Raw genomic sequence first — 15,359 nt, forward strand, 5'->3', positions numbered from 1 at the left:
GAACTTTGCATGGGTCCTCCTGTTGGGTGGTCAGCCCCCAAGGGGTACCTGATTTATAAGTCTCAGCACAGTCAGTGGGAAAAGCAAAACAGACAAACCAGGCAGGCACAGCAGACAGATAGTTTCTGTCCCAGAAGCTAGCTACACCTCAGGAGACAAGAGGTGATATTGGGCCAGGAAGATTACAGAAGCACAGGAACTCTGGATGCCAAGAGGCTAGCTGAACAGCCCTCAGGCAGCCCATACAAGACAGGGTATCAGGAACCTGCCTGGCAGAAGCCACCAGACCTTTAGGGATTTGTGGGGGGTCTCTCTGTAGGGTGGACCAGCTCCACAACCCCCTCCCTTTCCTTTCCTTAAGGGGCACCTTGGAAGGCATTGGTCCACTGCCCTGAAGTCTCTGGTGGGGAGGAGGGAGACTGGTGAACCACAGGACTCTAGGAAAATTCAAGAAGACCACATGCAGCTCCATCCTGCTGGGGGTGGGGGGCGTAGAACACACATTTTTGCTAACATTTCTGGGGAGAAGCCATCTCTTCCTCCCTAGAAATTGGCAGTTCCATTTTTCTCTGAGCCATGTGCTGAAAGTCAAGACTGTCTTTGGGGAGCAAACAAGCATCTTTCTTCTAAATGCCATTTTGCTGATTACAGCAATAGCGGAAATGTAAACCAGAGGTGACAGCTGATGGATGAACACCCATAAAAGCAAAAGCATCCCTAGGGAGCTAATTGATGAAAGGCCCAGCTTGAACTGAGGAGTCTTCACTATGCATCAGGTTGTGCCCACAGTGTCTGGGGGGGCCAGGCAAACACCTGGGTCTGCCATCACTGCTGCATGCTCAATTAGCCAATGGTGCTGGCTCACTGAGGAAGCACCACACCTAGGAGGAGGTTCCATCCAGACCAGAAACATTGAGCTCTTCATGAGCCAGTGAGGATCTGGGGGAATATTCCAGAGATGGCTCTCTTCCTGCACAGTGCAGGGCACCCACTGGCTTCTCCCGTTGGGAATGACCCCAGGAAGCTGTGCCAACCTCCAGGAGAGCTGTAGTGACTTCTCCCCTGCCTATGTCTCCCCAAAGCCTTCTCACTTTGGTTGTCATAGCAACAGCACTATACCAAAATGTAAACTTGGAGGATGCACCCACAGCATTCCCAGGGGCTCCAGGAAAGCTTAGAAGCCATCGGCCAAAAGCTAGGAGAGTTTTTAGCAAGCTCCAGCAAGAGCAGACTTATCAGTCCTTCCCAGGTGGGGCTGCAGTCTAGAGAAGAGTCTTGGGTGGCAGATACCCAGTGTCTCAGAAAGATACACGGTGCTTCTGCAGCACAACCAGGGACTAAATCTGGCTTTTGCATATCCCATTTCTGTAGAGGGACTTTGGAGAGCAGAAAGAGAAGGAACACTCAGACACCCACAGTGTCAACAATAAGATGCCAGTATATGTTCAGAGGCAGGAAGGTTAAAGTCCATGTTAGGTTTCCCTGGGCCCCTCCAGGGCCTCCTGAGAGGTGCCTCACAGTGGAGGCTGCAAGACTGACTCTGTCCTACACAGGCATGACTCCACAGACATGCTGAGTTTGCCTGGCACAACCACAATCTTCTTAGCTAATCCTTTAAAATCTGAAGGTGGCACAGAGAAATCCAGATGCCCTGCTTGTCTTGAAAAATCAAAGGGGATTTCAGGACTTGAATTGTGTAGGCAGCTGATCTCAACTTCATAGAAAGGGGCAGTGGCAGGCTCATTGTGTGTGTTCCTACTATCCATCAACTGACTCAACATTCCCCAAGGCCAAAGGGAAACTCACCTGTGAGCCCTTGTCTAGCCAGAGACCCAGCCACCAATTGCTGAAGACAGAGCTACCGATCATCAGGAGGAAGAGGGACACCACAAAGAGAGAGAGAAGGTACCCTACAAGAGGAGGGGAGAGGTCCAGAGAGTTACAGAGGAGGAGTCTGCTGTGGGTCCAACCCTGATGGGAAATTCAAAGCCTGCAGGAACAGGGTCCCCGCCCCTGGGAACCACCTTCCAGGCTACTACCACAAGTCTGGGTGTTGAGACCCTGAACCCCAATTGGGACATGTGTTCTACCTGGTTGGAAAATGGGTCCAAATTGCCAATATATTGACAAAAACCACCAAATGCACCTTAATAGAAGCAACTTGATATTCTTCAAACAAACAAACAAATAAAAAAACCGTCTTGCTGGGGAGAGACAAGAAATAAAAGTTTAAGGTATTTGCACACTGAGATGGGAATCTTTCACCGAAGGCAGGCTATGAGCGGATGGCTGCTGTACTCAGTCATGAGGCAGCGAGGTGCGGAAGAACCATGGCTGGTTCATGCTGCTGTTCATTCAGTTTCAATAAATAGCATCTGGCAGCTTTAATGGAGATAAAGGGTGATTCCATTTAAAAGGCTGTATTATCAGACTTCAGATTTTTAGGCCCGGGGAGGAGGAGATGGGGGGAAGTGGGGAATAAAAGCATTGACAAATGGGTCCAGCATAAAAGGAGTAATTGTCAAGGAAATTATAAAATGTGAACCCAACAGTTTGAGGATGGATTTTTTTAATGCAAATTAAATCAAGAAACCCGTTGTTTTATATCAAACCTCCAGAAGCCTTAATGTACGTGTGATATGTTTTCCAGGTCACGGTTCCTTCCTGAGGGGATTCAGTCTGGACGAGCTGGTGCAGAGGAACTACAGAGACAGACACAAGTCCTGTGTCATCTGCTGGTAGGGCAGGAGCCCAGAGGAGCAGGCACACCTCTCCTGCATACCCCACACCACCATCAGAAGGGGCGGCAGTTCCACCCCCTCCTTCCATTTATCCTATGCTTTGAAATTCCCAACACACTTTTTCTCGTGTTATTTTCTCATCACAGCCCTGTAAGACAAGTGGCTTTCAATCTTTCAAGAAATGTTTATTAAGCACCTACTATGTGCTCAGCCTTGGGATATGGATTGCTGTGGTCTAGTTCTCCAGAAGCTGTTTCTAAGAAGAGGGTATGAGTGCATGCAGCTTATTCAGGAGCTTGAGGGAGTAGGAAAGGGAAGGAAATGCAGCAACAAAAAGGCATCTCACCAAGGGATCACCAAGCCAGAGATCCCTGTGGACAACTGGAGCTTAATCTCATGTAGAGAAATGTCAGAGCCAGTGTGGAGCAGGTTTTCACCTGACCAGAGGGATCTGGGATATTTCTACACTCCCATTGGCCACTGGATGAGGGCTCCTCCCTGCAGGGGGGTTAATTTGCCAGCACTTCTAGCTTGACCTGAGGCTGGCAGTTTCCAGAGAGAGCCCCTGGGCAAAGGAATACAGCTGGGAGTCAGGCTACATGCGCTGAAGTGCTAAAGGCACCCACAGCAGTTACTGCAGGGTGACCAGGAACCAGGTGGCTCTTGTCTTCTCAAAGCTCACGCCTCAAAGAAGAAACCCAGGGCATCTCCTTGGTCAGCCACTGCATGGGCTCCTGATTCCATCCATGTGGCTGCCCCAAGTCCTCTCCACTTTCCAAAGGGAAAGGAAAATGACCATCAAATTCTCATGGAAACCACATCCAGAGGTATAGGGATGTTTGGCTAAACATCCAGCAGTCAGAACCGAGTACTCATCCCATTCTTCTTCTTCATAGAGAAGCATGAAAATGCCAGCTCCAAAGCAGAATCCTACACCATACGTAGCTTTTATAAACAGAGATAAATAGAGCTAGACCCGAGGCTGCCCCTGCACACAGACCCACTGCATCTTGTTCTGAGAGGGATAGCTGTCACACCTCAAATGTGCCTCCATGAATAAAGTTACTATTGTACCCTCTGCCTGGGAACCTTTGTGCTTCTTTGAAATGTTCAGCCTGACTTTCGTTGTGTTTCTCCCCGGGCCTGTAAAATGAGATGCCCAGGTGGGTTGGCAGAGCATAACGAACAGCATCCTGGAGCACAAAAGGAACTGGTCAAATCCCCTTGCAGCCTGCCAGCCCAGCCTGGAATGTTGCTGATTCTCTGTTCACCTTGCTGTGCTTTAAAAAATGCCCTGATGCCAGGCATGCTGGGCACTGCCACCTTTAACTGGCTCCTTTCCTATAACTTTCAGAGCATTTCACATGTTCGATTTCCCCTCCAGAGAAGGGGGATGAGAAAGAAAAGAGGAACAGGATTTACTCTGGTCACAGGCGCTCACATCCTGGGCAGCCTGGAGCTTTCCTGAGAAGGCACGAAAGAGATGGCAAGTACCTCACTTCAGCCTTGGCAGCCTCCAGAGCGATAAAAATATGCTGTCTTTCCAAACATGCATGCATTTGTCACAAGCACCATTAATGGTGCCAAATTTCAATTCAAAGACTCACATTTTTTTTCACATTTTAACATCTCTGAAATCAGGATGTGCCTTCCATTCTGTAGTATGCCATATCGTCTAATTGGCAAAGATTTTTCTTTCTAAGTGGTACATAAAACGATGGTGATCTTAAAATGGATGGTATCTTAAACTTGATTAAATACACTGAGGGGTTTTTTTCCAGCTACACATTATTGAGGAGCAGAGCTCTAACTTGGAAAGCCACCTCATTATGGGCACTTTGAGGAAAGAAGTGGTGGATCTAGACCCCTGTCTGCTTGGTGCCCAGCCCTGGGCAGCGCACCCGGTAGATGCTCAACAAGTGTTGAATGGATGCAGGGTGGGGATGAGAAGAGGCAGCCTGACGATACCCTCACCATGCTTATCTCCCACATCTCTCCTCTCTTCCTTCCCAGAATTCCATCCTGCCCTCAACTCCAAATCCCCCCAGCCCCCACCTTCTTATGACAGTGACCCCGGAAAACTCTGGGGACCAGTCCCCAGGTTTTCCCCTCTGTAAGGCCCTCCCTGACTTGTTATGTCCACCCCAAATCCCCATTACCCTGAGTCCAGTTCCTCTGATTATCCCCTTTCCTGTGACCCCCACCAGACCATAAGGTCTTGAGACAAGGGGCATATTTTTGTCCACACAGACTAACATGGTGCCCAGCACAGAGAAGAATACTTAGTCCTAATCTTTTCACGGCTGCAAAATCCTTTCTCAACACTTCCCATAAAGAGTGTGAAACAGCTCCTATGTGTGTTTTGCCTTTAATCAATCTATGTGCTGTGCTTTGACCTTTCTAACTAATAACAGTAATAACTACTCTTGAGGGTTACTGTATGTCAGGCACTGGGCTAATCATTTTATCTGCAGTTTCTCATGTAATCTTTGTAAGAACCAGGAGTTGGTAGTATTATTTTCCCATTCTATGGATTAAGAAACTAAGGTTCAGAGTGGCCAAGTGTCTTGCACAAACTCATAAAACTAGTAATTGGTTGAGTCAGAGTTTGGACTCAGGCAGTTGAACCCCTAGGCTCACATGATGGTAAACTGTATAATCCTAGCTGCCCAAAAGGACATACACTGTGCCCACATTTCTCTATTAAGAATGGTGGATGCTCACCCAATATTTACAACTATGTAACTGAGGGAACGAATAGCAAATACCTTTTATGTCTACAAATTCTGAGTCCGTTTCAGGTTCTTTTTCTTCATCTTTCCCATCTCCTGGATCCAAAACTAGGGTGAGAAATAAAGAGAGATCTGTGTCTGCTCATGAGCCACGGGCAATAAGAGAAGAGCGTTTCGAACTCAGATTGTACCAGCATCTCCATCTCTCTCAGTGGGGCTCTCCTTAAGGGCTTCCACCATGGCTGTATTGTAAATGTGCTCAGGATCCTGGAGACAAAATGACATACCTTCTGAAAGCTAAATGACAGGACTTCTCCCAGGCTGGAGACTGCAAAGGAGGGACCCCATCTCTTGCACCCCAGTACAAAGAGTTACCTTGAATTGCAACCCTCGGAGGTTGTGAATCAGCTTTGCATAGCACCCTCTCTCCTCCATTAACTCCTTGTGGGTTCCCTTTTCACAAATCTCTCCATCTTCTAACAAAATGACTTCATCACAAGACTCCAAGAACTGCAGAGATATTAAAGTGACCTATAGTGAACTTCTGCCTGGTAAGAGAAGAGTGTGGTGCCAAACTCCCATCCAGTGGTGTTCCAAGTTCCTCTAGTGCAGAGGTTATCAACCTTGGCACTATTGGCACTGAGGGCCAGATGATTCTTTGTTGTTGGGGCAAAACGGGGGGGCTGTCCTGTGCATAGTAAGATATTTAGCAGCCTCCCTGCTCTCTAACCCACTAGATGCCAATAGCACCCCCATCCCAGTTGTGACAAGCAAAACTGTTTCCAGATATTGACAAATGCCCTCTAAATGGCAAAATGACCCCCAGTTGAGAAGCACTGATCTAGTGAACACTGGTGTCACAAGTACAAAGGGAGCCTCTGGTTGTCACTATGATGCACATTGACTCTTCCTTTCCTACTGTTCCCTAAATGAGCTGCCTTGCTAAGAAATCAGATCGGGGAGCAGGGGAATTTGGAATATAAAACTGACAAGTTACTGCAAGACGAAGTTTGGTGGAAAGGGGAAATGTGACCCCAGCAACAGCCTTACTCTGCTGCTATAAAGTTACAAGCCCACCTCATCATCCTCATCTAGCCCACGAGAAGCAGAACATGGAGCAGTTCCCGGCCACCAAGCCATACCCCCTGGCCTCAGGAATTTACACCAGATTTATCTGTACAATAAAAATATAAATACATTTAATATGGCATCCCACATTTTTTGCCCAAAGCACTTCTATTTTCCTGGTTTGAGTTCCCTTCATTTGCATATCACTCTTGAAATCAAAGAGTTCTGCTAAAAGGGGTTTCCTCCCATTTGGAGTGAGGGTCAGGTCAACCCATCTAAGATCAGAAAGTCCCTCATACAGGGGCAAGATGCTATGAGATTTAAGACAGTTTTGCCCAAAGAAGCCTTTGCAATACAGGCCAGAAGTCTTTCCCTGTACCCAGGGTCTACCCATGGTCAAATCAGCTTTTCATGTACTTGATTAGAAGCTTGAGAGAAGTGGCTACATTTGGTCATTGCTCTCCCCATTGGGTGTTGGGGAAATGGGGAAGGTGCTCAAAAGGCCAAATGACAGCCATTCTGACAGCTTGCACAGCTCCAGCCTTTCTGCCTCCCTTGGACTAATGACTCAGCTTCTTGTCCACTTTCCCAGACAGCCAAAGCAGGAACAGACTGGCTTTTAATGTCCAGTTGAGACTCTCTCTGAGAGGTTCTTTTTCCTGAAAATAACATCTAGCCTTTATACAGCATCTTCTTACCTTTCAAAGCCTGATCTTGTTTTGTCTCTTATCTCTCAATCTCCCACAAGCCAGTAAGGAAGTGGCAGCTTTGTTACCAGTCCATTCTCCAGATATGGAAATTGAGACATTGGCATGGGGCCTGCAACAGCCTCAAAGCCTTTTCTACCTGTGAGGGCCCACATTGCAGCCAAGGGAGCTCCTGGTGAAGGTCCTCTGGCTAGTGAGCACCCTCCCTCCCCAGTTCACACCAGTGAGATCCTGCATGATTTGAGCAGCTTTGTTCTGCAAACTCACAAAATCTGACCCTGGGTTAGATTTCAGTGGCAACCGCAGCTCTTATTTCATTTGTTTCCTCAAGTAGAAGAACAATTGTCCAGCCCAAGCCCTGGGAAGCGTCCAGATTGGCTATGGGCCCAAAAGTAAAAGCAGCAGAGAAATGTTCTAGAAAACCCAGGGGCTCTGGTTCAGGGGCTCTGAGCCCCCTCTTCCCTAACAATGGACAGCTGGACTGAGACTCCAGTGCCATCTTGTGGATGCTTGCATTTTTCAACACTCAAAAAGTGAGGGACAATGACCTTGGAGAAAGGTAGACTCTTTGAGGAGACTAAGGCCTGGGGAAAAGATATTTCTTGCCTGGGGTCATGCTATTAGTCATCAAGGTTCAAAGACTCCAACAGTCTGATGTGATGACTCCCCAGTCAGAACTCCTACAAGGACAGCCATGGCCCACATTTGTCAGGGGCCACAAGTCCCCCTCCAGATACCCAGAACCCCTCATGAAGACAGCCCTCCCCACTACAGGTGGTCTCCAAGAATTGGACCTTCACAGTGCAAAGCTGTGGTTACAACATTTAGCGCCCTGGCTGGGTGAGACCCCATTTCCACTGGCCTCATGGGGGTCCAGAAGAAATCCAACCTTCTCCTCCACTCTGATGACTGGCCAGCTGAGGAACTTGTCTGTACCAGCTCCACTGGATGCTTCCCAGAGGTGATCGAGCCCACTCAGAGGGAACCCAAAATTCAGATGCTTGGAGTTTATTCTGAGAACTCCAATCCTCAGCAAAGAGGCTGGAAGCAGAGCTACAGCAATGGGAAGAAACAGTTTTCCTAGGTCTTTAAAAAATTTCCCTCTTCTCAAGCTGGCCCTTCTAGACACTGATAGAAGATCTTAGAAAATTTGGCCAGAACATCCTGTAGCCATGGAAACCTCATTTGCCTCCCCCTTCCCTAGGTTGACTTACCCATGCAAAGGCCATGAGGTCTGCTTCTTACCCCCAGACCAGGCCCCTGTTGAACATTTTCCCCATAGGTGGTAGGAGAGGAAAGAACAGGATTTCTGCTCCAACAGTCCTCTCAATGTAGGTCACTCCTGTGGGATATCTCCTCCAGCAGGAGATGTACACAGATATACACGAACATACCACACACCTCTAGGGGCTCACTGTGGAGAGGAAGAGTCAGGGGGAAATCTGGTTTGTCTCAGAGTGGAGGGGAGTTTTGGATTCCTTTGATTCATCAAGACATTCATAACCCTCGATGAAGTTGACATTGTGAGAACTTTCCCCAACCTGCCAAGCCATTCAAGGCAAGCTCAGTAACCCCTCAGCAAGATTCATGTTCCTAAGCCTGAGAGAGTGGCTCTGAGCAAGGAGAAGAGTCTTGCCTTAGCCCGAAAGTCCTGGTCTCCAGCCTTTCCCCCTGGTTAGTGATACCAGGGACATCTGGGCCCCCTATCCCACTCCCAGGACCTCCTGGCCTCTGGCCCACCCAGCCCTTGCTGGAGGAAGGGTGAGTCTGAATTGTTTCCACCTGGCTTTCCATCTCCCTACCATCAGTAGTCCAGAGCTGGAAGAGGTGCCCTATGTCCACCCCATATGTAGGGGTCCACTGCTCCTGGAGAATCTACCTTCTAGTAAAGAAAGGTCTCAGCCCCACTGAATCCAAAGTTAGGACCAATAGGAGCCATGCACAGAGAGGATCAGGCAGGGCTATATGAAAGATGGGATGGCTTGGGAGAATCATGAATGTAACCTACACACCTTGCTCCCTCCCTGACCCTGTCCAGGTGAAGACAACCTCGGATGGGAGAGGCAGGTTTAGGTAGAAGAGAAGACTCTGTGAGCATTAGGTGCCACACCCATCCTATGGCCTCATGGATCCTGCCAGTCCCAGTCACCTGCAGCTGGTGGGTCACCAGAACGATGGTCTTCCCGCTGAGTGTCTTCTTGATGCACTCCTCAAAGACATACTTCCCCACGTGGGCATCCACTGCTGACAGGGGGTCATCCAGCAAGTAGATTTCATGGTTCGAGTAGACAGCACGGGCCAGACTGATCCTCTGCCTCTGTCCCCCAGAGAGGTTGAGGCCCCGCTCCCCAATCTGTAGACAGGAGCAATACTACTGCCCATCTCTAGGCTCCAACCCCACCCTGCAGTCCTCAGGGAGCAAGAACTTCTTGAAGCTTCGCAAGACTCTTCTGATCATTAGTATGTCCCAGCTCATCCACCCCTTATAAGGACCCTGGACTGCATCATATGCCTTGGGAAGTAGAATATTTGCTTCTGCAGAAAGCCTGGTGGACGGTGGCAACTAGGGGAAAAACTCATTCCAATGTTGAGTGGGGGGGACCTAGCTTACAACAGCCCCATTCCGGTGCATATACCATAGGGAGGGGCTATGTCTTGACCACTAACACCAAAGGGAACTGTTGAGCAGAAAGATCTGGAAGAGTGGACAGGTGAACAGGAGGGAGAAGAGGTTGGGAGCAGATGGACAAGGGGGGTCTCTATTTGCTTGCTTGTGGATCAACTCCCAACCCCCACTAGGATTTCTAAGCTCTACGAAGGCAGAAGGCATGTCTACCTTGTTCATCACTATATCTGTAAGGCCTGGCACCACACCTGACCCAGAGCAGGCACTCATTGAGTATTTGTAGAAGAGATGAAAAGGTAGATAGCCTACTATAGGTTATTCTGTCCAACTGACCCCAAAGTGAACCCCCATTATATTCAGCCAGGCATTGGGTTGAGCACTGGGGAAAGACATATGAAGCTGGACCAAAAAAGTCTCCCATCTACTGTGAGCTCACATATTAGCAGAAAGTGGAGGCCTGGTCAGTTACACACATAATAATGGTGCAAAGCAGGATTTAACAAATGCCAACTGAGAAGCATAAGCCAAGTATTCTGGGGCAAATTACATCAGTCCACAAGATTCAAGAAAGGGAAGTCTCCCCCTCCAGGGGGTGGATTTGGGGTTAGAACTCAAAGGGTGGTAACAATAGCAAAAACAGAGGTCTGAAAGCTGGAAGGCAAGTGCACACTTAGGTGGGCAGGTAGGGATGAGTAGAAGCAAACCCTGGGAAGGTGGGCCAGGACTGCAGCAAGACAGGTCCTGAATGCCAGGCCAGGATGGCTGTGGTGACCATTTCCTTGACACAGGCACATTAAGGGCACCAGCAGAGAAAGGCAATGTGTTCCAAACTGGTCTTTCTTCAAGATGCTTTAGCTCTCTGGTATCCTTTAGGGGGTTGGCAAAGTGTGGAGACTAAGCAGAGGACACACTGGGATCGGGAGACAGGAAGATGGCACAGTGACTTCTCCCCACCCAAGTCACCCGAGTTGGCAGACTCCACCAAGGACCCAGGCAGCTCTTGGGACAAGCAGCTGGGAGTAATGTTTGGAGGGCAGAGAAAATGAGGCAAGAAGGGGCCCTTGAGACTCCAGCCACAATGCAGCACCCCTGGACCTCTGTCTTTAGAGGACAGAGCCAGCCCATGAGATAAGGAAGCAGCTTCCAACAGAAACATTTTCTAAGATAATAGGCAGACTGGGAATGGCCCCAGGAGTTACAATGCTGAACCCAACACAGGTGGAGTTGGTACCACATCCATTGTAATAATCCCCCAAGAATAAAACAAGATGGAGAATTCAGGATGGTAGAACCTGGCTGGTCCCACATTTCTTGGGACCTTTCTGTCCTCCAGGGCATCTAAATGTGGATGGAACTGGGGCCTGTCAGCCTCCCCCTTTCCACCTGGGCAGCCGTGCTGCCATGCCACTGCAGTGGAGCTGAGCTCCCAGCTCTGCTCACCTCAGTCAGGTCTCCATAAGGAAGGTTGCTCAGGTCCTTCTGGAGGGCACAGACACGAACCGTGTGCTGATACCTGTGGACAGAAATTTCAGTGTGATAACAAAGACACAATTTCTTCCCTGGGTTGCCTGGAAAGGCATTGCTGGTGTCAATGGGGTAAGGCAGGGAGGTGGCCAGTTGCTTCATCTTTGATGTCCCAAGGACAGTTTCCCCTTGACTCATAGGCATCCCCACACTCCTTATGTGGAGTTGAGTCAGGGATGGCCCTTCCCCTCACAGGCTTCCTGCCTTGAGGGGAAGATGACATCAATGCACATGGAACCTCTGAAAAACAAAACTGGGGGCACCAACTGCTAGCACTGCTCTTGGGAGTCAGAGAAGGGAGTGACAAGTGTGGGTGAAGGTCACTGTGGGAGGCTTCCCAAAGGATACAAGACCGTGAATGGAAGAGATGTGTGTTGGTGGAGGGTATAATAGCAGGATGTTGGGGTGATTACTAATGATGATTCTGACATCTGCGCCAAGATGGTCCTCTATCCACCAGTAACTCCTACAAGGTTGGAGAAAGCAACCTTTCTCCACCTGAGACACTTTTGGACACTGGGCACAGAGAATGCTGCTTGAGGAGCAGAGAGGCCAAGCAGGAATAAGATCTCAGTTCCTTAGACCTCCCAGCCCTTTGGAATATCCTTCAGCATTGTGCACTTTCTAGCCCTGGTCCAGCCTGTAGGGACTCTAATGGGCAAGACCCTAACCAACTCTCAGTAGCCATGATGCTCAGATCAGCCACTCATCCTGCAAAGGACAGGATCCCCCATCATGCTGGGGATCCCATGACCTACTGGGCATGACCCCAGTCCCTCTCCTTGGGGGACTGAGAGCAAGGGATCCAGGAAAGTCAATAAGTTAGTAGGCAGGAACTCAGAGATGTCCAGATCCCAAGCTATGAGAAAATTTCACACCCTCCTCCCTGGGTTTTCTCTGTACCTCATTCCCACTCAGACTGCCCCCACTCTAGACAGAATCTCTCCCAGGGAACCAGAGTACACCACATAGCTTCTTCAGGAACTGGTTCCTGCTCTGAATTCCCTGGAGTTCAAGCTTATGCCCTATCCAAGGAGCAGCCAGTTCCAGCCACTGGACCCTAGGTTTCTGTACCACTTGAAAGGCCTCCTGCCTCCACAAAGGTTAATTAGTTGACTAATTGATTTATTGGTTAATTGATATCATTACCATCATCACCATCATTGGGATCCTCTTTCTCAATGCATGACAATGGGAAAGTCTCACAACTCAGACTTTGCAAGACACACCTTCCCAATAAAGGTTACCAGCAAGAGAGTGAGCAGGCAGATCATGAGTAGTTACCCTTCAGCTGGCACACTGGCCCCTGGCAGCACTCAATACCCTGGAGCAGAAGCTGGGCATAGCCCTGAGCATCATGCCCACATGCCACCTTTAGGAGTGGTATACATGGTGGTTAATATCAGGGGCTTTGGCAAGGTAGTAATATTTACATTAGACAAAATAGACTTTAAAGCAAATACTGTAGTAAGAGACAAAGTATTACATAATGATAAATTATGTCAGAATTATAATGGCAAAATATTACATAATGATAAAGGGATCAATCTAACTAGAGGATATAACAATTGTAAATATCTATGTATCCAACATTGGAGCACCTAAATACATAAAGCAAATATTAATGAATATAAAGAGACAAATTGATAGTAATACAATAATAGTAGAAGACTTTAACATCCCATGTACATCAGTGGATAGACCATTCAGGCTGAAAATGAGTAAGAAAACAGTGTCTTTGAATGACACATTAAACCAGATGACCCTCAGAGATATATAAAGAACATTCTATCCAAAAACAACAGAATATACATTCTTTTTGAGTGCACATGAAACATTCTCCAGAATAGATCACATATTAGGCCACAAAACAAGCCTCAATAAATTTTAGAAGACTGAAATCATAGCACACATCTTTTCTAATTACAGCAGGTATAAAACTACCAATCACAAGAAAAAATTCTGGAAAAACACAAATCCGTGGAGTCTAAACAACATGATACTTAACAATCAATGGGTCAATGAAGCAATCAAAGAAGAAATAAAAAAAGCCATGGAGACGAATGAAAATGAAAACACAATGGTTCAAAATCCTTGGGACACAGCAAAAGTAGTTCTAACAGAGAAGTATATAGTGATACAGGCCTTCCTAAAAAGCAATAAAAAACTCAAATGATCTAAACTTATACTTAAAGGAATTAGAAAAAGAAGAACAAAGCCCAAGATGAGTAGAAGGAAGAAAATAATAAAGCTCAGAGGAGAAATAAATGATATAAAGACTAAAACAAACCAGGAAAAAATATCAATTAAACCAAAAGCTGATTCTTTGAAGAGATAAACAAAATTGATAAACACTCATCAAGAAAAAGAAATGACCCAAATAATTAAAATCAGAAATGAAAGACGAGAAGTAAAAATGGACACCACAGAAATACAAAAGATTCTAAGAGAATACTATAAAAAATTATATGACAACAAATTGGGCAACCTAGAAGAAATGGATAAATTCCTAGAATTAATTACACAATCTTCCAAACCTGAATCAGGGAGAAATAGAAATTTTTGACAGACCAATTACTAGTAATAAAATTAAATCAGTAATAATATATTTTTTAAAAACTACCAAAACTTAAAGTCCAGGGCCACATGGATTCACAGGTGAATTCTACCAAATATTTAAAGAAGAGTTGATACCTATTCTCCTCAAATTATTCCAAAAAATAGAAGATGAAGGAAAGCTTCCAAATACATTCTATGAAGCTAGCATTACCCTGATACCAAGACCATACAAAGAACACAAAAAAGAGAGGGAGGGAAGGAAGGAGGGAGGTATGGAGGGGGAGAGACGGGAAGGAAGGAAGGAAGGAAGGAAGGAAGGAAGGAAGGAAGGAGAAAGAAAGAAAGAAAGAAAGAAAGAAAGAAGAAAGGCCAATATCCCTGATGAACATAGATGCAAAAATCCTCAAAATATTAGCAAACCCCATTTAACAATACATTAAAACGATCATTCACCACAATCAAGTGGGTTTTATTCTGGGGACAAAAGAATGGTTCTTTTGTATATAGCTTATAGCTTCTATAAGCTAATAATGAAGTAGCAGAAAGAGAAATTAAGAAAATAATTCCATTTACAATTGTATGAAAAAATAATAAACTACCTAAGAATAAACTTAACCAAGGAAATGAAAGTTCTGTACTCTGAAAATTATAAAATTCTGATGAAAGAAATTGAAGATGACACAAATAAATGGAAATATACACTGTGCTCATGGATTGGAAGAATTTGAAATGTCCACACTATCCAAACCAATCTAGAGATTCAATGCAATCCCTATCAAAATACCAATAGCATTTTTCACAGAACTAGAACAAATAATACTAAAATTTATATGGGACCACAAAAGACCCCAAGTAGCCAAAGCAACCTTGAGAAAGAAAAAAAAAAAGCTGGAGGTATCACAATTCCAGATTTTAAGACATAATACAAAGCTGTAGTAATCAAAACAGTATGGTATTGGCATAACAGTAGACACATAGATAGATCAAAGGAAGAAAATAGAGAGCCCAGAAATAAACACTTGCTTACATGGTCATTAATCAATGACAAAGGAGACAAGAATATTCAACAGGTAAAAGACTGTCTCTTCAATAAATGGTGCTGAATAAACTGGACAGCAACATGTAAAAGAATGAAACTGGACTTTATAACACCATACACAAAAATAAACTCCAAAAGGATTAAAGACCTAAACCTGAGACCTGAAACCATAAAAATCCTAGAAAAGAACACAGGCCATAATTTCTCTGACATTGGCTGTAGCAATATTTTTCTAGGTATGTCTCCTAAGGCAAGGGAAACAAAAGAAAAAATAAATTATTGGGACTCCATCAAAATAAAAGCCTTTTGCACAGTAAAGGAAACCATCAACAAAACAAAAAATGCAGCCTTCTGAATGGGAGA

General features: G+C 46.1%; 1 protein-coding gene across 1 annotated transcript in view; it reads right to left on the bottom strand.

The window, feature by feature from the left end:
* The window catches only part of ABCC12 (ATP binding cassette subfamily C member 12), a 94,896-nt gene that overhangs the window by 21,506 nt on the left and 58,031 nt on the right, over positions 1-15,359 (bottom strand). Inside the window, 7 exon segments of the mRNA XM_078438553.1 lie at positions 1,807-1,910; positions 2,613-2,702; positions 5,510-5,581; positions 5,665-5,740; positions 5,849-5,983; positions 9,398-9,601; positions 11,315-11,387. Coding sequence (XP_078294679.1) covers positions 1,807-1,910; positions 2,613-2,702; positions 5,510-5,581; positions 5,665-5,740; positions 5,849-5,983; positions 9,398-9,601; positions 11,315-11,387 — 754 coding nt within the window.

This window comes from Panthera onca, chromosome E2 (assembly GCF_046562875.1).
Source record: "Panthera onca isolate mPanOnc1 chromosome E2, mPanOnc1 haplotype 2, whole genome shotgun sequence".
NCBI classification, from domain to species: Eukaryota; Metazoa; Chordata; class Mammalia; order Carnivora; family Felidae; genus Panthera; species Panthera onca.